Source organism: Cavia porcellus, unplaced genomic scaffold, assembly GCF_034190915.1.
Source record: "Cavia porcellus strain 051 isolate PalLab524CR breed Dunkin Hartley unplaced genomic scaffold, mCavPor4.1 scaffold_17, whole genome shotgun sequence".
NCBI classification, from domain to species: Eukaryota; Metazoa; Chordata; class Mammalia; order Rodentia; family Caviidae; genus Cavia; species Cavia porcellus.
The window spans coordinates 71,742,485-71,765,190 of record NW_026947500.1 but is presented as its reverse complement, the minus strand read 5'-3'; the positions used below and the strand labels follow the sequence as shown (position 1 = coordinate 71,765,190).

Genomic DNA, 22,706 nt, shown 5'->3' with positions numbered 1-22,706 from the left:
CTTTCACAGGTGGCACCGAGCCACTGGGCCAAACATCTGCTGCAGCACGACACACAGCAGTGTCCGTCCCATGCAGGCAGGAAAGGAGTCTGGCTGTGACACACACCACAGCACAAAGGAACCTTGACGACACTGTGCTCAGTGGCCAGACACAGCGCACACACAGCATGGGCTCCACGGACAGGAAGCGCAAGTCCGGAGCCACGAAGTGGACTCGGGAATGCAGGGCCAGGAGGTGGCCGCTCCGGGCACAGTGTGCTGCGCCGAAGGCTGGAGGCAGGTGGTTCTGCCGTTCCCCAAGCCCCGGGGCGATTCACTTCAGAGGGTGAGGCGCACGCAGGAGCCCCGTCCGTCCCTTCACTGCGCTGCCGGACAAGCACCAGAAACACGCCATGGGGACGGTGTGCGACCCGGGGGAGACGTGCGACTTCTCCTGCGCCAGTGGCCAGCGCAGATGCTGAGGGTGACAGCGCACACCTGTCATCCCGGCGCTCAGAGCTGAGGCAGGAGGATCACTGTGAGTGTGAGACCAGCCGGGCCACACAGTGAGCTCAAGGCCGGCCTGAGTTGCACAGTGAGACCCTGCCTCAAAAAACAAACCAAACCAAACCAAAATAAAACAAAACGTAAAACCTCCCTTAAAAACCAAAACAAAAAAGCCAGCCTGGGTTGGACAAAGGGCAGAGCTCTAGGACCCCAGCTCCGCAGAGCTCAGGACCCTGGGCCTCGGGGTCCTTGGGGCGAAGGGAAGGAGGAGGGGAGGGAGTGGCCGCGGGGACAGGCGGGGGCTGGCGCCGGCCCACCTGCAGCACGTTGCTCTCCGCCTCCTCGCCGGTGACGACCTCCACCTTCTCCAGCAGGCACTTCCGCGCTGTGGCCTTGGTGTAGGCGGCCGCAGACTCGGCCAGGGACTCTGAAACGTCCTCAGCTAAATGAGATTGCCTATGTACCCGGGGAGGGGGAGGGCACCTCCCCTGGGGACCTGCTGTCCCGGAGCCCGGGGAGCTGGCGTGGTCCAGCGGGGCAGAGCAGCACACTGCCGCCTCCCTGAGGAGATCGAAGCCCTGCTCGTCCAGCCACTGCTCCCAGGGGGTTCCACAGATGGACACAGGGCCCCTCACCCCTGGTCAGCCCGCTGTCTGCAGCGACTCCCCCGAGGTACAGTGACCATGACGTACCTTTCTCGGGGGTGGCCTCCTGGGAGGAGGACTCTGACCCGGACTCGGCAGCCGCGCTCTCCCTGTTGGCATCTGAGCTGACCTCGTTCAACTTGGGGGGGCTCTGTGGGGAAACCAAGGCACGTGGGGCGGAGAAGCCTCCAGCAGTGCAGCTGGGGAAGCCCACGGGACAGGAGCCCCGAGCTGGGCAGTGCGCTGGGGGATGCCCCGAGGGAGCCCCACAGAGCGCTCGGGAGCAGGGTGAAGGTAGAGGGCAGCAGGGGGCAGGACGGCCTGGCCACAAGCAGTGGGCAGCAGCGGCGTGCCCCGGGGGTGGGGGAGACGCAGCCTCCTGAGCCCCGCCAGAGCCCCGCTGCAAGCCAGGCCCCCGTGCACCCCGCACCTCGGCCAGGGAGCGGCAGGCTGGAGCAGCTGCAGCGCTGTCTGCTGGCAGATGCCACCTCCCCACCAGAGTGACAGCGCTACGCTGCCCGGGAACATGGAGGCCCTGTCCCCCTGGGCTGCAAGCCCCTGATCTATGACCGGCCTCACCCTAGACGGACTCACAGGAGGAGCCAGGGACTGCGGTGGAGGCAGTGAGGGCCGCTACCCGGGAAGCCTCCCGGCCTCCGGAGCCGGCCCAGCCCACCTTTAAGCAGGATGGGAGCGGGGCCGTGTTTCTCCGACGGCTGCTGGGGGAGATCCTGACTTCACAGGCAGCCATGCGGCAGCCACACAGCAGGTGTCCTGACCAAGGACAGTGCCAAGGGACCACTCACCAGCACGCGCTCGCTCATGTTCTGACCAAACACGAACTTGTTGCTGGAGGCATCGGCACTGTTGGTTGAGTTCTCTGCACTGAGGAGGAGAGGAGATGCGTGGTGAGCACAGGGCTGCGGCGTGCACCATGGGCAGCAGGCAGCCGGACTCCCTCTGCCCGAGGCTCCGGGCTGTGCACCCTGTCTGAGCAGAGGCGGTGCCCCAGCCCCGCTCCGCCGGCCTGAGCTGTGTGTGTCCCGGGCAGGGTAGTCTCCTCCTGGCGCCAGGTGCCCAAGCCCAGGCCAAGGGGCTCCAGGAGGGGCGGAAGGACCCGGGCCAGCCGACCCGCACCTGGAGCTGATGTACTGCAGGAAATAGTTGGTGGCGGCTGGTGTTTCGGAGCTGGGCTGCCCCGTGCTCTCCACATCTGCGGCATCCATGTTTTCGTTCATTAGCTGAAAGCAGAATGACAGGGGCTCGGTCGTCAGGCCCGGCCTGCAGCCGCCACTCAGCGGGCAGTGGGGCAGGGCTGCGGCCGGCAGCGTCAGGGAGCCTTTCCACCGTGGTGCCGGCAGCTCTCCAGGGGCACCTCAGGGGTGCATCTCGCACAGGGCCGTCACAGACCTGGCCCCGGGGCTGTGTCACGCTCCTGAGCTGCGGTGGTGGTGGAGGGGCACGGTCACCTGAGCTACTACCAAGGAGGCAGCAACGCGACCATCCGCACAGAGCAGCTGGGCCCACGGTGACACCCCGGGCCCACGCATGCTCGCCTCTGGCCTGTCTGAGACACGGGCCTCTTTGGGGAGAAGCACGGCCAGCCCAGCAGCCATCCTGCATGTCTTGCAGGGGACGAGGGCTCTGGCCAGCAACCGGCGCAGGGCAGGCGGGTGAGAGGCTCCCCCAGCGGGGAAGGGAGGGGTCCTGGGCCCTGCAGGGTGCTGGGCAGTCTCCCTGGCCTTCATGTGCACCAGGCCAGGGGCTTCCCCAGCTGCGATAGCCACACGTGTCCCAGACTGGCCACAGATACCGCTGCTCAGAGACCCAAGTGGCTTCTCGGCAGCAAGCTGCTGGAGCAGCCCGAGCTGGAGGGCAGAGCCGCCTCCCGTCCGACGGCTCCGGCCCCTCCGCGCGCTCCGCCTTGGAGACCGCCCCGAGCCCAGCACCAGGCCCGGAGGCGGGCAGCGTGTGGCCCGCCGGCAGCACGCACCTTCACCCTGTCCCTCAGGTTCTGCCCGAACACGAAGGCCTGCCGCGTGCCCTCCTCCTCCGAGGCATCGCTGCACTCGTCCCTCCGGGGCTCCTTCTTCTGCGGAAAGGGGCACAGCACAGTCACCAAGACTGGCAGCCCGGAGCCAGCGCAACAAGGCCAGCACCCGCGTCGCCGCCCCAGGTGTCCAGGCTTCCCTTGGGGCTGGAAGAGCCGAGGCCGGGACAGGGCTGCTGGCTCCCTGCATGGCCTTCGTGGGACAGCACGGCTAAGCATGCAGCGCAGCCTCCAGGCCTGCCCCGGCCGGCCTTGGACAGGGCCACCGCGGCACCGAGCACAGCGGGCCAGGACGGCACCAGGGCTCCGCATGCCCGAGGACGTCGGTCACACCTGCCCACAACCTGCCTGGCTTCTGGCTCTCCTGCCCCAGCAGACCCCGTGCAGGCCAGTAGGGCTGCCAAGGCGCTGTCCTCAGATGCTGCCCGAGGCGGCCGCAGGCATGGGGAGCATGAGGTTTGCTGCGGCAGCAGCCAGGCACAAGTGAGAGGGCCAGGTGTGGACACGGTGCCCGTGATCCGGCACCCAGAGGCTGTGACGGCAGTGTCTCCAGTTTGAGCCTCGCCTGGGGAACTTAGTGAGCCCCAGCTCAAAACAAAGATTAAGTTCTGGGGATACGGCTCGGAGTGAAGCTCCAGCACTGGGTGGGAGGGCACACACCACACAGCTGTTATGGAGAGACTCGGGCGACTGTGACTGGAACCACGTCCACAATACAGCAACTGTAGGAAAGTGTGGTGGCACAGGGGAACTTCACTCCATTCTGGTTACACACGAAGCCAGGAGCTGGGTGTGGGCAGCATGCCTGTAACCCCGGCACTCGGGAGACTGAGCCGGGATTGTGTACGACTCTGAGGCCACCCTGGGCTGTACTGTGAGTTCAAGGACAGCCTGCACCACATAGTAAGGCCCTGCCTCAAAATGCAAACAAAACATCATAAACCACAAAATAAAACAGAAGAGCAGGAGCCCCGTGTTTGGTATATGCCAATAATCCCAGCAGTCTGGGAGGCTGGCGGGGGGGGGGGGCTTGAGACCTCACAAGAAATGAGAAAGCTGGAGACACAGCTCAATGCAGAGGGTCTGGGCTCAACCCCAGTGCCACCAAAAAACCCAAAGACCCCCCAAAACAGAAACTTTCCCCCAAACCCTCAACAACAAAAAACAAAACCAAACCCAGGGGCTCAGCCAAGTATGGTAACACGTGTTTGTCAGCCCAGCATGCAGGAGGCTGAGGCAGGAGGACTGCTGCTGTGAGTTTGAGACCAGCCTGGGCCACACAGGAAGCTCAAGGCCAGCCTGGACTGCACAGCAAGACTCGGTCTCAAAAACCCAAGCCAAACCAAACCCCCAAAACAAAACGGAAAAACCGGGGGTGCGGCTATGGCTCAGTGTTGAACGTGGGAAGCGTAGGGCAGTCTGCTTTGGGGGAGAAAGTGTGTGTGCATGTGCATGTGTGCGCGCGCGCATGTGTATGTGTGTATGTGTGTGTGTTTAGAAATGCCCAGGGGACCATGAATAAAGACCCTTGACGGCTTCATGGGGCCCTCACACCTGCAGGGCCTGCACACTTCACAGTCCCCATGTCGGTGGAGCACAGCCACCTGACAGGTGGGTCCTGGTGACGACCGACTCACCCAGGTACCTGGACAGAACTGAAAGCTCCCAGGGATTCACAGGGCGTGCCCATGCTACACAGTAAAGCTGCTGTGTGACAGAAAAGTTGGGGGCTGCGCTCGGATCTGCATGGTGGCAGGAAGGCAGGAAGGGCACAACCTCCAGCGCCGCAGCACGTGGGTGCAGGCCCGAGTGTGCCAGGGAGGGCTGGATCCCATGGCAGAGGGACGTAAGCAAGCGCCAGGGTAGGCGTTGGCACGGCCACCATGGGGATCTGGAGGAGACACTGTCTGGGTCCCTCCACCCTCAGCTCTCAGCCTGAGAGGTAGTGGAAAGAGGGGGGACTCGGCTCCCACATTTCCACCTGAGTGCAGGGTGGGGTGGGGGTGGGGCTGGCAGGGCGGGCGCGTGGCACTCGGAGACTACGGTGACCCCGCAGACAGCCGTTCTCCTGCTGGCCTCGGAAACAGACGAATGGGAAGCACACATGGTCCCTGGGGCGTCTCACAGGGACAAAACCGGCGCTGTGGCTCTATGTTCCCACTGTCCCGCCCTGAACCCTGAACACTGGCTCTTCCTCAGTGACTCTGCTCTAGGCTACAGGGACACACACTGTCCCTGACCTAGATAACCCCGCACCTGGGACTCTGCCTTCTCCCGGGGGGGCTCCTCCTGTGCCAAGTCCCTAGGCCAATGTGCCAGTGAGGTCGGGGGCCAGCGGGTGCTGAGGGGTCAATTTGGTGTGGCAGGGGGGACTCTTTGCCCCTACAATGGCCACTCCCAGGACCCAGTCGAGGGGGCCAGGAGGAGGAGAAGGCCTGCGCGGGCAGATGCTCGAGCGTGGTGGGGCTTCCCGTGCCACTGTCCCTCCTGCCCAACACCCCGGGGAGCTGATAATCAGGAGAAGGAGGCCTTGACCAGTGTGGAACCTGAGGGAAGCGGTCAGGTTATTGAGGGCACAACCCAGGACGGCGGGCCAGTTCGTACAGGGCACAGAGTTCTTTGAGGCAAGTGGTTAGATGGAGACTGTCCCTTCCCCACCCTGGGGGCTCCTACGCACACCCCTCGCCACCATGACACACAGCCAGAGCCCCCACCAGAGCCGGCACCACGTCGCCATCTGTACAGGGCACTAGCAAAGCTCTTGTGGACCCGCACAGATAAAACAGACTGCGACCATCAGATCCGTGCACTGGCCGAGGCCGCCCCCAGAGCCAGAAGGCTCCGCACAGCCCGCAGCGCAGCTGCTCAGCCCAGGCATGGCTGCTCCCGAGGCCGCCCGCCCGCCCGCCCCTGCCCCAGGACCCACCGACCTCAAGCAGGAGTGCCTCGGCGGCGGCCTCAGAGGGGCTTCGCCGTGCAGGGTTTTCCGGTGACGACGCTGCGGCGGCCCCGGTGCAGCCTGCTGGGATGCTGACGCCATTGGTGCCGCTGCTGGGGACTGAGGGAGAAAGCAGAGTGTCGCCAGCCACTGGGCCCCTGGTGGCCCAGGCTAGGAGGCGCCCTTGGGGGAGGGGACCTGGTGTGCTGCGCAGTTACAGGCTGCTCTTAGGAAGAAACAAACGCCCACAGGAACGAGGACGCTTTATTCCAAAACAAGCTCTGTGGCCTTGCAGTGTGCTTAGAAATATTAGTGGTAACTAACACACACACACAGAGTAAAATAAAAATAACAATAAAAGGTCTGTATGCTAGGCAAGCGCTTCACCACTGGGCTGTACTTCTATCACTTTTTAAATTTATTAAAAATTTCAGGGGCTGGGGATTTAGCTCAGCGGCATAAGCGCCTGCCTTGAAAGCAGGCAGTCGTTAGTTCAATCCCCGGTACCGATAAAATAGAAAAAGCCAAAAAAAAAAAAAAAAAATTTCAGACTCCGGCTGGGATTTAGCTCAGCGGCATAAGCGCCTGCCTTGCAAGTGTGCAGTGGTGAGTTCAATGCCCGGTACCAAAAAAAAAAAAGAAAAGAAAAGAAAAGAATTTCAGGCTCACAGCCAGGTGTGGTGGTGCACTGAGGCAGGAGACTGAGGCAGGAGGATCACTGCAAGTTAGAGACCAGCCTGGGCTACCAAGTGAGCTCAAGGCCAGCCTGAACAGCATAGCAAGACCCTGTCTCAAAAGGCAAAGAAAATTAAAAAATAAAATTTAGACTCACTAAACTGATCCAACCTGGCCCAAACCTTGTGATCTTCCTGCCTCAGCCTTCCAAGCAGCTGAAACTGCAGGTGGGGAACAGCTGTTCATGAGCTGTGTGAAACCAATTCTAATAATGAAACACAAATATGTGGGTTTTTTCCTTTACCACGATGGGGCATGAGCACCTGCTTAGGACTGCAAAAAACAAAAAACAAAAACAAAAAAACAAACCTCCCTCCACATATACATTTTAAACTCTGGCTGTTTAGCATTAGATTAAAATAATTTTCCATGTATTTAAAAACTCTTCAAAAATATCAATCAGTTCCCCTGTGTTGACGGCTGAGCTGCCTGTGAGTTCTGGGTCACGGAGACACCGGGAGGACACAGCTCGCCAGCATGCGGACACCAAGGCTTAGCCAGAACGCGCCGCTGCGGCTATGGCAGGCACACAGTTCGGGTCAGGTCTCAAGGCCGGCAACTAAGACGCAGACGCGTGTGCAATCACACTGAGCCTCACGCAGGGTGCGGTGATGCACGCCTGGAGCCCCACCGAGGGAGGTTGAGGCAGGCAGACTGCAGATTCAAGTCCAGTCTGGGTACTTGGTGAGACCCTGCCCCACAACAGACCTACAGGGCCTGCGACGCAGCTTAGTGTGCAGACCCTGGGTTCCATCCGGGACCACCTAACATTAGCTCTCTCAGACGACCTGCACACCCGAGGGCACGTCTCCACATGCACAGGAGCTGAGAGGGATGAGCAGAGCCCTGCTGCCAAGGGCCGCCCTGCTGGAGGAGATGGCCAGCGTAGCTAACGGTGCCCACCCCCACAGTGCCACGCCTCTTACCGGTCTGCGCCAGCACCTTGGGCTGTGGGGCCTGCAGCACGGCTGGCCGGAGGACGCTGCGCTGCTGCTCCTTGGGCTTCTGGCTCGGCAGCCCTGGGAGGGAAGTCAGTGGTCCCGAGTCAGCCCCGGGGGAGCCCAGCGCCCCACCCAGCCAGAAACCTGGCCACGGCCCTGCAGGCTGGACCGCACCGGGAGGTGAATTTTCTAGAGAACCCTGAGACCGTCCCGCCGCTGGGCACACGGATCCCAGACCCCGTGCCTCTGCACCACACACACCTCACCCAGGACGCTCACGCTCACGGAGGACAGCTGCCCCCCTGGGGCTGCGCTTACCAGGCAGGCAGAGAGGGGTTTCTGAGGATGCCCAGATTCCTGACTCCCTAAACCCACGTGCAGGAAGGCCCTCGGCCAAACACAGCTGGGGCGAGGACCAAGTGAGGGGTGTCCACCCTTGGGGCTTCCCTGCAACCCCCGGCTCCTGGTCCTGCCTTGGGCAGTGGCCCCTGGAGACAGAGGACCTGGCTGTGCTGCCACTGCCACCCCAGGGTTGCTCCTCCTGCTGCGTAAAAAGGCCCCGGCTCCCTGCTCAGAAGGGCTCCCTGGTCAGCAGCCTGGGGAGGACACGAAAACCTTCAGGGGAGCCACCTACCTGCGCTGGGTGCCTGGCCATGGATCAGTGTTGGTGGCTTCAGCCGGAACCCACTGCTCTTTTCCTCTGAAAGCACAGACAAAACACTATAAAAAGCAAGCCTGTTGGGGTGGGCAGCCAGGGGAGGGCACCAGGGCCGCAGCCTGGGCCTGAAGAGCCAGGAGAAGGCCTTTGCACCTGCCACTCTGCAGGACCTGCCTGCATTCTGAGAGGACAAAAGTAGTGGGGTTGGGCTGCCTCTTCCCACACGTGCCTCCGTCCTCAGGGACAGGCAGCGTGCTGGCGAGTGCCCGGGCACTAGGAGCCCGTCCATGGCCCCGATCTGTCCGGTGACCTGTCTGCGGTGGGGGGCTGGTCTATGGCAGGAAGCAGCAGCAAGAGGCCACGTGTCGCCCTGGGCAAGTGCAGTGCAGGAGCAACCTGTCTTTGTCAGGGCCGGGGCCACTGCCGCCTCTGCCAGGGTGAGTGCTCTGAGCGAAATCAGTCCAGCAGCCGCACCCGGGCGGCCAAGGGGGAGGCGCCTGGGGAACTTCGGGAGCGGAGGCTGTAATCCGCAACACCGCTGGACACAGACACTGGAGTGACAGGGAGTTGTGCCAAAGAGCTACAGGAGCGTCACCTACGGACAGGACACGGAAGGCAGCGGGCTCGAGGGGGCCAGGGTCTGGGGGGCCAGGGCTTCTTTCCGGTAAGACAGAGGAGCGCTAAGTATAATGGCAGTGGCTGTACAACTCCATGACTGCACCAAGTCACCCACTAAAAGGCGTCTGGTGTGATCCAGTGGTCACACAAACTGCTACCGAGAACCCAAGACCGAAGCACATGGAGCCGAGGCGCACGCCGCCAGGCGGCCCCTGCAGGTAGCAGATGTGGTGCTGGGTCTCCTCCCACGGCACTGGGTCACACAGAAGGTGACTGGCAGCTGTAATACATTTCTAAAGGCTGAGGTCAAAATCACAATTGAGATAATTGGTCAGAAGCCCGAGAGCCGGCTGGAATGCGCAGTCTTGGCTACAGAACAGGCTTTGGCAGCTGGGCAGCGCTACCGCGGCCAAGCCTTGGCCCGGGCCACTCTGCAGAAGCACAGCAGACCCACACCGGCCAGCACTCCAGCGCGTGGGTGGGTGGAAAGACAGACAGACAGAGAGACAGACAAGGTGTGCGGCACTTCTGATGGCAGCTGGGCACTGCGCAGGGAACCCGGGCAGCCGCCGGCCTCTGCGTGTTGTCTGCTCTCACTCTGCAGGAATACTACGGCTGCCACAGTCCCTGCCACTCCAGCACCCGGACACAGCTGCAGCTCCCCACGGTCCCCCGGGAAGCAGGTGTGAGAAGAGAGCTCTGGATTCAGTCAGGAGTGTGCCTGGTGCAAACCGGGACCAAACTGGAAGCTGAGAAGCAGCTGAGAACAGGCAGTCTGGCTTGATGGTGGCCAGTGCAAGGCCAGGCGACGGGCGGGAGGCGCTGGGGCAGGGAAGGGGCGTGAGCAAGCAGGGACCGGGGAAGGCAACCTGCCGGTAGCGGCAGGAAGCCCCACGTGGCCGGGAGAAGTACAGCACCGGCAGGCCGGCCGAGGGGCCGCTCCGCAGGCGCAGACGCGCGTGTGCCCAGCTGCCTCGGGACACCGGGGAGGGACACAGTCCAGGCATGGAGCACCCACCTGGGTTCCTGGGAGCACTCACTGCCAGGACAAGAAACCAGGACCCATCTGAGGAAGGGGAGGCTTCGGGGCTGGGACAGGAGTAAGTGTGGGGCCTCTTGCAGGGAGAACATAAAGAAAATGCTGAAGAGCACGATGGGGACCTGCCCGGGACACAGGGCTGCCCCTGACAGGGCTCCTGCGTGGCCACATCTGGGCCGGCCTGAGCATGAAAGTATGAACTACTGCACACGGCCCATCACTTCAAGTAGGAGCCTGCACAGCCACACCGCACAAGTCAGCAGGTGCCAGGGGGCCTGTCTAGCCGTCTGTCCTTCCAGCACAGCCACTCATCAAGGCAGGTAGAGGCGCCACGGGCACATCAGGGTCACGCTCCTCTCAAGAGAGGACAGTGCTGGATGCGGAGGCGGGAGAGACGAGGTTTCCTGGAGTCGCCCCGTGTCTCCGTGCTGACACCAGGGAGGAGGGGCAGCGACTTTGTGTAACGGGCGGAACTGCTGAATGACGCACAAGGCCACTGGCCCACACGGGTCGCTGCCTGTCATTAACCCTGGTAGGAGGCCCAGCAGAGGTGGCGCACACACCACAGACATGCGTCACCAAGACACACCCCCGGGACAGATCCCCTGGGAACGCAGCGTGGACACCCCAAGGGTGTCCATCTGCCGGACACTGTGCTGTAGCCCTCCCAGGGACAGATGGCGGAGACAGAGGAAGCGTCTCACTGTAAGGCAAGGCACTCATGTGTCCCTGTGCTTAAGATGCCCAGAGCTCAGGCTGAGGCAGGAGAGGGTGGGGGGCGGGGAAGGACGGAAGCACGCTTTGCAGGTGGCCTCACCTACCTCCGTGTGCCCGCTGGTTAATTAGGGGACCAGGGACTTTCAGCCCAGGCTGTGTCCGGGCTGGAATGGTGGCCCTGTCCTCATGCTGAGGGAGACACAAGCCTCGAGAGAGTGGGCAGGGGCTGCCAGTGAGCCACAGCCCACAGCTGCAGGAGCTGAGCCCCAGGGTGTGCAACCACCTCCTGCAGCAGGACCTGACCCTGCACTGCATTCTGATGGCTGCCCCGAATTTTGGGGGCCCGCCCTCCTTGGGAGAGGTCGGCTTGGTGACACACAGTCCTCTGCTCCAGCCAGAATCAACCCCAATGTTTGAAACCATGCCACTGGATCGACCCTGAAGTTACAAAACGCGCCTGCCTGTTCCCCGCCTGTTCCCCAGCCCTGGCCATTGACTCCTCGGCAGCCAGTGGAGGACTCGGAGTGCATTTGAAGTCAGCGGGGAATTTATGTAAGGCAGGCCGGGTTACAGGAGGGCTGTTAAACTCGCTCGTTAAATCTTTTATGGGGAACTTCAGCCATGTGGGAGAAACTTTCAGGAAACCTTGGAGTTGATTCCGTAATGAAAAACCACAAAAGGCAGACGCTGACCTCTCCAGAAGGGATCGCGCTGTTTCCTGGATGTTTTAAAATTCTGTGAGGCGTGTTTACCTGAAGAGATCTAGGCGCTACTGATGTGAAACTCCCCGCGCAGCAAAGGGGCCTGGGAAAACCATCCGCAGCCCTCCCAGGCTCACCTTCGGCCGGGAGAGTGAGCGGGAGGGAGGCAGGGCTTCTTTCACATTGGTTTGCCACTTTTTTCTTTCTTGAATGCAGGGATATATCACTTGTGTATGAAACTTGAAAAATGTATAGTACATCTTTAAAAATTTTGTTTTTTGAGTCAGGGTCTCCCTATGTAGTGCAGGCTGGCCTTGAGCTTGCTTAGGTAGCCCAGGCTGGCTTCAAACCCACGGTGATCCTCCTGCTTCAGCCTTCTAAACACTGGAAATACAGGCCCAGCCTCAAAAAAAATGTTTTTTAAAGAAATGTCAAACTCTCTACAATCAGGCCTTGCAAGGAAAAACAGACCCTGGGCTTTGTGACGGCCCTCGTGCTGGACTCCAAACCTCAAGTTGAAGACGGACAACCCAACACACCTGGCAGCTGACAATGAATCCTGGCTTCCTCTGCCCACTCCTACGCAAGATCTCATGGGGCAACGTCCCCTGCTTGGCACGAGGGAAGCACCCAGGCAGGGCCTAGGAAAGGGCGCTGGACGCCAGGACTGCCTTCCATCCGAGAGGCGGGTGGCCCTGCACTTTGATGAGTGCACCAGGAGGTGTGCTGGGTGGATGTATGGGACAGCTCTCCCAGCAGTTCCTGAGCCCTGCACAGGAGGGGACAGCACGTGGAGAAGGCACGGGACTCAACAAAAACCTCTCTGCAGGGGTGGGCAGAGTGAGGGTCCCTGCACTGACAGCCTCTGTTGCATGCCAGTGTGGCTCCTGCCCGGCCTCGCCCTGGCCCAGCCAGTGGGGAAGCAGAACGCATGGCACCCCAGCATGGCGTCAGAGGCCGCCTCAGCCTCTGCTTCTCCTTGCCCATCTCCTGCACCATCTGCTGAGGACCATGCTTCCCCGCAGCGACAGCCTCCAGTGTGCAGCTGGCCTGGGCTGCGACAACCTAGGACTCGCCAAGGAGCCAACGCTGGGCGCTGTGCGGACGGAGGCAGAGACCCTGAGCCAACAGGCAGCACCTGAATGGTGCTTTCCAGGTACGAGTCTATTTCCGTCCCCAGTTCCAGGGATGGGAGCGAGTACTGCATAGGTGCCAATGCAATGGAGGGACGCCCCCTCCTTCCCCAGGGACGCCTGTCCCAGGACACACAGAGCCTTCAAAGAGAGGAAGTGCCAGCCCCTGGCTACAAACCTGGGCAGCTGTGTACTCGGCACCTCGAGTGGCTGCAGGCAGGGACATGGCGGCACCCAGAACAACACGAAGGGTGCGTGCCTGTGAGCAGTAACTGTTCTCACACAGTTTCTCCTCGGGGCAGCCTCGGGGCTCAGAGCTATAACGAGCTTTACAGGAACTGCCCGGAACAGATTCCCATCAGGGAACTGCACCTCCAAGCTGGCGCCACAGCCAGCTGAGACAGGGACCGGGAGCCCGTGCCAGTGTGGCCCACACACCAAGGCGACAGTGACCCTTGAGCCCGCAGGGGAGCCTCTGCAGCGGGCCAGCTCTCTGAGCCCCCCACCAGGTGGCCCTGGCTCTCCCTGCTGTGAGGGGCTGTCTCTCCAGGACCAGCCAGGCCAAGCCTCGGGCTGGCCCACTGTCCTCTGTGCCTGTGCCTGTCACTCACAGGTCCCCCAACTCCACCAGGCCTCACCAGACCCTCCCACGACGGGAGGCGGGTGGGCGCTCATGGCAGTGCTCCCAGGTCTCACTGCCCCCGAGACCCCGGATACCAGCCAGCGGCTGCAGGGTCCGGGGCTTCTAACCCTGCTACCTTCGGACCTCAGCAAGAGCTGGCGGCCTGGGAGCGCAGGAATCCACGGCCAGTGCCCTGAGGGCTACCCGCCTTTGCCCTCACTGTGGGGCTCTCCTTCCGTGCTTCCCAGCACCCCACACTTTACCTGGGGTGCTGCACCCACGGCAGCCGGCTCTGCCCCATTCCTGGCCACGAGTGGCCCGGCAGGAGCTGGTGGGCACGCGCGCTTACCTGCCTGTGACGTGGGGAGCTGCGTTAGAGAGGACGTTCTTTCCCGCTTGACAGGAGGGCAGTAATTCCCATCTTCTCGGTCGGAATCTGCAGCACAGAGCGAGAGGAAGGGGCGGAGGGTCAGGCTCCGGCAGTCTCACCTGCGAGCTGGCCGAGTGTGCCGGAGACTCCCTTACCTTCTCCTGCTTCGGGACTGGAGCCTCCCGCTGACCTCTGAAACGAGAGCGGGCAGGCGGTGAGCAGTGGCCAGGGCGCCCAGAGCCCACGGCCCCGGCTCTGGAGCAGGTGAAGCCCGAGGCTCAGGGCTGAGGTGGACGCTTGGGCCACTGCCCCAGCAGCGCCACACCCCCTGCAGCACCTCACCCCCAGCAGGTAGCACCTCACCGGCCCCAGCCACGCCCCAGGCCCTCCTTCCCAGCGTCCTCTGGATCAGCTTCCCAGCCCCTGCACAGCCCTGACTGCAGGCCAGCACAACACGTTACACCAAGGTGGTGCGACCCCACCTAGCCACGCTTTGCCCCGTCCACCATGACTGTTCGAAAGGCCACCTGGCACTGCACTGGCACCAAACCAGTGTCCCGCCCCCCGGTAGGGCCCACTCCTGTCTCAAGCAGGCGAAGGTTCCCAGAGTAAGTGAGAGCTCTGATGCTTGGGGCCCACGGTGACCCCGCAGACCACAGGGCAACCCAGGTGCACAGAAGGGGGCCCGGAGCCACTGTTCCTCGAGCCTGCTGCAGTTTAGAAGCCGGGCTCCTCCCTCGGGGCCTGCTCCAGCCAGCCCTGCAGAGCAGGGGCGTGCGCCTCCCCTCCCCGGGCCTCTGCTCGCGGAGCTGTGGGGACTGCGCGAGCGAGCGTGTGACAGGGGTGGAGGTGACCCAGTGGAGGTGCCCCCGAGGGCCCTGCCGGCGGCCCACACACAGCTTCTGGGTTTCTGCCGTAGTCTTTGCTTTTACTGTCCTCTGAAAACGTGGTCACTGCCTTGGCCTGCTGGCCGTACAAGAGCAGGCCGTGGGCAGGAGCGCGCAGCCACGAGAGCCACGCAGCTGACTCACAGACCGCTGCAGAGGCCCAGCCCGGACTCCCTCCGCCCCGGTGGGCGCCCAAGGCAGGCTGACGGCAGCGCAGACCTGGGCTTCCTGCTCGGGCGCGCAGAGCCGAGAGCTCTTGGGAATGGCTCAGGGAACGCGGCTGCGTGACGGGACGGGCACCACCCTCCCCGTAGGTCACTATGGGCGTGACTGGGCGGTCACTGCTGCTCAGGTGCTGGGGAAACACCAAGTTCTCTGAACACCAGGCAGGCCTGCTGGCGGCTGGGATCGCGGTGGAAATGCCAGAGTCTGTAGGAAATGAAGCCCTGGTGTCCAGTGGGCTGGCTTCAGGGGGCACCGAGCAGAGGCTGGGGCTCAGGAGAGGAGTGTAGGTGGCCTGTGCCGCCCTGGCACATGGAACTTTGCCTGTGGATTCTGCCACTTCCTACTAGGGACCCTCACCTCGCCCCAGCTTTGGTTCCCTACTTGGAGCATGGGGTCGTGGCCACGGCTCTCTGGCAGAAACAGGTGCCAGGGCACTCAGAGAGGTAAAGCAGGCTCGGTCTCGGCCTAGCGCTTGATGTGCAGAGCACATGCTCAGCTCCTGGGCGTACAGGTGCTCATGGCACATAGCTGGCTTGGCCATGCTCCAAGCCAGCGTCTTCTGCGATGGCAGCTCCTTGGCTGCGTGCGACAGGGGCACAAGGCCAAGAAGCCAGGGTGTGGATGTGGGACTCAGTACAGGCAGGTAAAGGACCTGGATTGGGGACTCTCAGACCAGGTTAAGAAGAGGGTCCTATCCTGGGTGCGGTGGCACACACCATTGGTCCCAACACGTGGGAGGCTGAGGCAGGGGAAGTCCCATGATTTTGAAGCCAGCCTGAGCTATACGGCCAGTCTTTGTCTCAGAAAACCAAGAATAAGAACAATAACAAAGAGGGCCTCAAGCCCAGACTCAGTGGGGGCTGGGAAACCCCCAGGCCTTGGCCCTGAGCTATATCCCCAGCACGTTTCCCATTTTTAAAATTTTGAGACAGGCTCTTTGCAAATTGCTTGAACTTGTGATCTTCCTGTCTCAGCCTCCTGGAGTGCTGGGATGACACACATGTACCACCACTCCTGGCCAGAAACACATTCATTCCTGTAGTGCTCTGAGGCTAGAGCCCAGAGCCAGGGTCCAATCTGCTCCTGGACACCCGTGTCACCGGCTTGTCATCAGACCCCTCTCCTGGGGTCACCTCTGGGGAACCAGGTGACCTCATGGGGAATGGGTCCCAGGAACCACTCAGAAACACATTGGCAAAGGTGAGAGTGACTGGTCCTGGTGTCTTGGAGACCTGGTTATGCCACCCAGGCCCTGCGGCTCTGGGAAATGACACAGGACACACCTTTCTCATCCTGACCCTACCGCTAGCTTCAGCCTGTGCTCCACGCAGGTCCCACCAGGCCAGCTGACCTCAGATCCCACCCTCACCCACCCCTAACTGTTGCTGGTCCCATGGCCCCAGGACCCTTTGCTCTCTTATTCTAAAGGCCTTCCCCAGACAATGTCCCCTTCCTGAAGGGGGACCTGGAGAGGCCACTCCCTCGTGGAACGCTGCAGGTGACGGCCCCTCATCACACGGTCCCACTGCTTAGATTCTCACACGGCTGACTGTGGCCCCTGACCTGCGCCAGGCTCCTCCCCAGCAGGTGTTCCCTGGAGTTCGTTCAGTAAAGGGTCTCCACCCCGACACTGCAGCCGAAACCTGTGTCTTGCCTCGTGTGGAGTCACACACAGCCACAGCCACGTCTGGACGGGCCAGGGCCCCAGCACTGTGAGGCCCCAAGCTGTGGCCGCTCCCCAGCTCCTGCAAGGCCATTCTCGCCATCATCACGACCCGTGACGGGCTGGCGATGTGTCCATTTCCCGGCTCGTGACTTCTAACTTTACTGTGGGGCCGGGAGCCCATAGCCTTGGAGATGCATGCCTGAGCGGAATGCGCAGCCTGCTGGGCTCCCGGGGGCAGCGGCCATCTAAGACGCGGTTCTCCATGCTCAGGTCCTCTCTGCTTCCTTACCCACGTGCCGTCTCGATGTCAGCTGCGGACAGCGGGGAGCCAATGTCAGCTGTCCAGCTAAAGCAAGCGTTTTGCCCTGCAGCTCCGTGGGCTTCTGCTCTGCATATCCACTTTCCAGAATGCATCTCCTCGAGCATTTGGGGAGTGCCGCGTACCCTCGCTCGAGAGCAGGGCAGCCCAGTCACAAGTTGAGGCCACTGGGCTCCAGTCCGGGCTGTCGAGGTGTGCGCACAGCTCTGGGGAGCTCCCATTCTGGACTCTGTTCTCCTCTGTGCCCACTGTGTCTCAGCTCCAGCCCTGGCACTCAACGTCCTGGTCCTGCGTGCAGGGCACCCACCAGCCCCTTGCTGCCGTCCCCCTCAGTGCGCTCCCCTATGCTCTGGGGCGCTCTTCCTCCAGGCCTTCAAGGGGCGAGACACCATGTTTCAGGGTCTGCAAGCTGAGGCCACCTGCCTGGTCTTGTGCTAGCACAGGTGGAAGTGACCTTGCACATCTGCCGAGTATCTCATCCTGCTCTGACACAGGTCTGATACCCACCCGGGGTTCTGGGCACAGAAGATGCTAGGCAAGGATCTGCAGCACTGATAGGAGTTCGTGCCCTCTACTAATCCCTGTTAGTGACCCCCAAGGAAAGATGTCTGGCCAGACGAGACTCAGGAGACCTAAAAACCTGCGTCCTGTCTCTTCCAAGAGCCAGCTTACAGGAGGTAGCAAGTCTCTCAGTTCTGGGCAGACAGTGCAGAAGGCCACTCGTCGGCAGCCTCCCAGGAGCTGGCAGAATCTGCCGGGAGGAAATTGCGGCCACAGACTCCTCGGCCAGCACCAGAAGGACGGAAGCAGGGAGACGGAACCTAAGACGCCCTGCCCGCGCCTCCAGCTAACGCTGCCTCACCTGGAGACCGCCATGGCTGCCTGTTTCCCTTCTGCCATCTGGTCCCCGTCCCTCAACTCTGCTGGACAGGAGCTTCCCTTTCAGAAGGCCGATTGCCCCACAGCCGCTCTCCAGTTCTGTAGCTCCCTGGGTCACAGGCCATGGGTGTGCAGGGTCCACCTGCAGCGATGCCTGGGATGTGCGGGGGTGGCCTGGTCCCAGGGGCCTGCAGCCAGGGCTCAGCAGCCCCGAGGCAGAACATGTGAGCAAGATTTTAAGAGCACATTGGCAGGATGTGTCCCAGAGGTCCCAGATCCGGCGAGCACTGAGGACTCCAGGAAGGCTCCTGGAACACAGAGTTCTCTGTGCCTTTCAGGGCCGAGTGACAATCATACCAAAAAGCAGAGGAGAAAGAGGACCCAACAGTGCCCTTCCACACTGGCACTGGGAGGAACACCCAAAGCAGACCACAACGGAAGAAGCCCGAGTGCCCAGCCCCAAACCAGGCTGCACTGACCACAGCACAGGATGGCTGGCAGGCCTCTGTGGGGCAGACATGGTACCGAGGTACCGAGTCCTCTTTCCAGGGAGCCACTCACAGCTCAGGGGAGCAGCTGAGCTCTGAGTCCCTGTCACCCAGTACAAAAGGGGAGATCACATCTAATCTGTTTTCTGTCTAAAGGACAAAACGGTGAACAATTTCATTAGACATCAAGAATCGCTCCTTCCACAAACACAGCTCATGTGAGGCCATCAGGTGTGGCTTGGAGGATGACCAGACCAGGCTGGCCCAGAGAAGGGGATGGAGCTGGACGCCGCTGTCAGAGGCTGATGCCCAAGGAGAAACAGGCGGTGGACAGGAATGACGGGCGTGTCCTCCTGACCCCTTGGAAAAGGCCAAAAATGCACAGCTAGGCCAGGTAACCCCTTCCAGGAAGCAGCACCTCCACGGCCTGAGGCGCCTCAGTGGACCCTACGTGGACTGACCAGCTAGAAGGCTGGCTGGGCTCCTGTGGCTGTGGGGATACAATCTTGGAGGGAAAGCAGACTTCGGGCCACCTGAGTGCTGTTTATTCTGCTCCAGGGCACTCTGTACCAGCTGAGAACCGCTTCCGGAGGAGGCGCCTCCAGCATGCTGGGAAGGTGAGGGTTGGGTCTCACGTGGGAGCTGGAGACAGCGGCAGCTGCCCAGCCAGGGGGCTCATGCCCAGCCCTTCCAGAGCTCCTCGTGGTTCCGATAAACACACTGGAGCTTAGCAGCCCCTGGCATGGAGTTCAGCTCTGCATGGGCCAGCAGGTGGGAAGAAGCCAAGGGCCACGTGCCTTCCCGGCATTAGACAGAGAACCATCTGCAGCATGGCCTTCTTCGGGCCAGGAGTGGGCAGCACTCTGATGAGGCTGAAAGACGGCACGGGCTGTCTGTAAGGAAGACGCAATCCGTCATGGGGAATGCTTGGCATTACATTCCTCCGCCAAGTGTGATGGGTGAGACCTGCTGGAGAGTAGCGTGAGCTTTCCAAGCTCCAAGGGCGGGCAGAGGAAAATCTCAATCCGTCGGGGTTCAAAAGACACAAGGCGAGCTCTCTGGAGAACAGCCTCGGCCCACGAGCATGTACACGGGCTCCCTCCGACTTGACTGACGGCCTATCTGACCTACAATCATTAGCAACCAGTTTCTCCAAGGGTAGCCCGGGGCATGGAGCCAGCGGGTCAAAGCTGTCACCCAGTGGTGTGACAGTGCTGCTCCTGGGTATCCCCAACACTTGTGGGTACATGTACTGCATAGCTGGTCTTTAGGGCCATCGGCAAGCTGCTGCCCAGAGTCTTGAGGTGCCAGCTATGCCCGCGGCTCCACACTCGCCTGCTGGCATTTCTCATGATGAAAGCTCTTGCCTGATGACCACATGAATCAAGAAGTCAGCGCCCCCAGACAGAGGCGCCTCCTGGGCTGGCCAGGCCCAGGGTGCGGCCCAGGTCCTGCAGGGCTTCTGTCAGCAGTGCTGGAGAGGGCAGCTACCTGTCACAAAAGCTCCACAACGGCCCTGCCGCCTTCTCCTGAGAGAAACCTGCTTTCTGCAGCTGCCCAGCCCTTCACAGTGCTCTCCAAGACCCAAGGCTGGGAGACTCCTGATGCCCGACTCCGAAGCTCTCAGGCGCTCCTCGCGCTCCTGTGCCCAGCTCCTTAGCTCCAGCCCACTCCCCATCACACACTTATTCCTCCAAAATACGACAGATGGACTCGCTGCCCGGCCCAGGGCTCGTGGCCATCCCTGAATCTTACTGCTCTGCACACACCGGAAAGCATCACCCAAGTCTGGGCACTGTGGGACCATGCTGAAGGGACGGCCAGGCCCTGCCTCCTGGTCCCGAGGGCTTTCCTCTGTCAGACGGCAGTGGGCTTCTGTCACGAGACGCCCAGAGGATCGAGAGTCAATCCTGAGCACCAGACCTTTTCCTTTCCCAGTCTCTCAGTTCAAAAACCTGAGATGCTTCTTGCTCTTGAGCGCTGGCCATCTTCTCCTCACCATCTCCAGCAGACTCTGCTGGCTACAGAAGGCTCAGGAGGGCCTTCTCTTCTCTTCTTCCTGCTCTGGCCGAAAAGACCACCCAGAAACCCACAACCAGCCTGGCTCGCACTCGGCGTCCACCGCTCGTCTGCCCACATCAGGCAGCCAGAGTTCCCGGGTGTCTACGGTCCCACGTTCAGGGAAGGGCGAAGAGGACCAGGAGGGGTGCTCTGCAAGGCCCTCCCTGCTGCTCGATTCCTTCTCCGATCCTTCCTGACTCTGAGCAAGCAGGATACTCTCTTGCTGTGGGTACAGGGTCCCCCAATCAAAAAGCCTCCATGTAAAAAGGGACTGTGCCTTTCCTGACTTCAGAGTACCAGTTAAGGAGAGCGGAAGACATCCCTGTCACCTCCGACCATCGGCAACTCATGACCTAGGTCTGGAGGGGAGGGGCCCGGGGAAGCGGCCAGCCTGGTGGGCCCTGGGCAGCAGACTTACCCCTGACAGTTTTTGCAGAAAAGGAGGCTGGGCTTCAGGAGCGGGAGGTGGAGTGCTGGCCCACATGCTAGCAGGGGCAGGAGGTTCTAGAGCACGCTGGCCAGCTGACTCAGGGTGACCTGTGCCATGGTGGGGGGCCTCAGCCCCACCTTGAGGCTCCTCTCCCGAATCCGACAAGTTTTTTTGCTCTGCAGAGGACTGGGAGCAAAAAAAGACAATTTTCCTTCAATGTAAACCAAAGCTGCACCACAGGGCAGGGAGGGCAGGGAAGGGGGCCAGAGACCTGACCCGAATGAGGATGGGCTGAAGAGCCAGCATGTGCCACTGTGCTTTGAGTGACAGAACTGGCACTCAGAAGCAACAGGAAAACGAAAACAGACTTGGTGCTTGATTCTGCAAAGGGCTCTGCGGCATCCAGAAAGTGCAGACCCTCAGTTGCAAAGCTCTGGGGCCTCTGGGCACGGAACTGCTTTGCTTATGGGCCCGGAGGGGAAGAGCTTGCTTGGTAAAGAAAGAAGATTGTTACACCAAAGGCCTTGGACCCTGGCAGGGCGGGATGGCACCCACATGTCACAAGCCAGCAGCTCACGCTTTCTTCCTGTCACACCAGAGGGCACACCTGCCTTCTGGCCGGGGCGGCTGTATCACAGGGTTCTGCTGATACAAGGGCAAGCACATGCCCTGAGCCCCTGGGATTTTCCCAGGCTCACCCCCAAACCCAGGGAAGAGGAAGCTGCTTCTGGAAGCCTTCATCCCCAAGGTCTGACAGCCTGGTGTCCCTGGTGGGCCTTGGGGTTCCTCCAGGGTCCGAGGGCTCTGTCACCCCCACACCGAGACACTCTCCCGAGAAATGGCTTATACAGCTAGGGCCCCCGACACGGGGCTTGGTCCCCAAACCTCCCATGTGGCACTGTCCAAAATGCAGAGCTGCTTCCCTCACCTCCCTGCTGATGTGGCCCCGTCTCCCGGGTGTGGAGAGGCTCCCTCTCTAGGAGGGCGCTGCTGGCGGTTTGCTCTAAGACACGCTCTTGCCACACTGCCCAGAGTGGGCTCAAGAGCTCCTCCCGCGCGGCTGAGGCTAGCAGAGCGCGGCCACCACGCCTGGCTCCTTGGGCACTACTTTTTCAGTGTGTGATGTTGTAGATGTTGTAGGCAATGGTGGATGTAAAGGGGATTTAACAGAACTTCCAAAAATTCTTAGGAAAGCCAAAGCAACCCATCGTTAATTCATCTTGTGTCTCACGAGTCACCAAAGGAGCACCGCCAGCTCTTTCTATCCAGGGGCTTCCAGAGACGCAGAGGCCTTCTGAGTGGCACGCTGGTCAGTCCAGCCACCATCTCTGTTGCTACTTTTTGACCCGGATTTAATACCCTGCCGGGGAGAATTAAACCTGGAGCTCTGCGACCACTGTCTGTCTCTAATGAGAACCACTCGTGCTTTTTAGCTCCTGCTTTTGGAGTGGAGAGGCTCCAATGCCTGATGACAGGCTCGGAGGTACAGTGGGGTTGCACGGGGTCCAACTCCTCACCTCTTGGAGCCTGAGCAGAGGGAGACTTAACAAAATACCCTCCTGGCCCCTCCCACCTGGGCCCGGCATTTCTCCAGCAGGGAGCGAGTGCTGAGCCTGGAATACACCTGACTGAGCAGCTCGCAAGTGGCAGGCCTCGTGGTTACCCTGACGGGAACCAGCACAGCCAGGTGCCAACACACTGGGAGAGCCTTTTCGGTGACACTATGGATGATGCTATGCAGCCTTTCTGCAACTGCCTGTGTGTTTACCAAATGGCATCATCTTTGGCAGGGTGCCCTTGAAACCCCTCTGTGACATTAAGAAATGCTCCAAGGGGAGGCCATTAAGAGCAGGACTTGGTCACCAAGAACCACGAAACTACCCACATAAAGGAGCTTAAGTTCACTCTGTCTCAGCAAGAAGGGGGAAACTGCCTCCGCGCAAGGCAGTCTGGGAAGAATGGCTTACCCTGCCACACCGGAGAGCCCACCGTCCAGGGAAGGCCGTCCCAGGGGCACGAGCGCAGGGAAGCCAGTGAAATCCTGGTGCTGGCTGCCAACCATGCAATTTCCTTAGCTCAGGACTGGAGTAAACATGGCC

At 61.2% G+C, this 22,706-nt stretch overlaps 1 protein-coding gene across 7 annotated transcripts in view; it reads right to left on the bottom strand.

Annotated features, from left to right (window-relative positions):
- Ranbp3 (RAN binding protein 3) overlaps positions 1-22,706 on the bottom strand; it is a 46,702-nt gene that overhangs the window by 3,978 nt on the left and 20,018 nt on the right. For 2 of the 7 annotated variants that reach the window (XM_063228763.1, XM_063228762.1), the window contains exons 3-13: positions 20,596-20,793; positions 13,808-13,844; positions 13,632-13,718; positions 8,429-8,494; positions 7,780-7,872; positions 6,111-6,238; positions 3,124-3,222; positions 2,268-2,371; positions 1,937-2,015; positions 1,179-1,281; positions 804-928 (exon numbers count right to left, since the gene is read on the bottom strand). In XM_063228763.1, coding sequence (XP_063084833.1) covers positions 804-928; positions 1,179-1,281; positions 1,937-2,015; positions 2,268-2,371; positions 3,124-3,222; positions 6,111-6,238; positions 7,780-7,872; positions 8,429-8,494; positions 13,632-13,718; positions 13,808-13,844; positions 20,596-20,793 — 1,119 coding nt within the window. The remainder of the gene's footprint in view (positions 1-803; positions 929-1,178; positions 1,282-1,936; positions 2,016-2,267; positions 2,372-3,123; positions 3,223-6,110; positions 6,239-7,779; positions 7,873-8,428; positions 8,495-13,631; positions 13,719-13,807; positions 13,845-20,595; positions 20,794-22,706) is intronic. The other 5 variants (XM_063228767.1, XM_063228766.1, XM_063228765.1 and 2 more) reach the window with 4 other exon arrangements.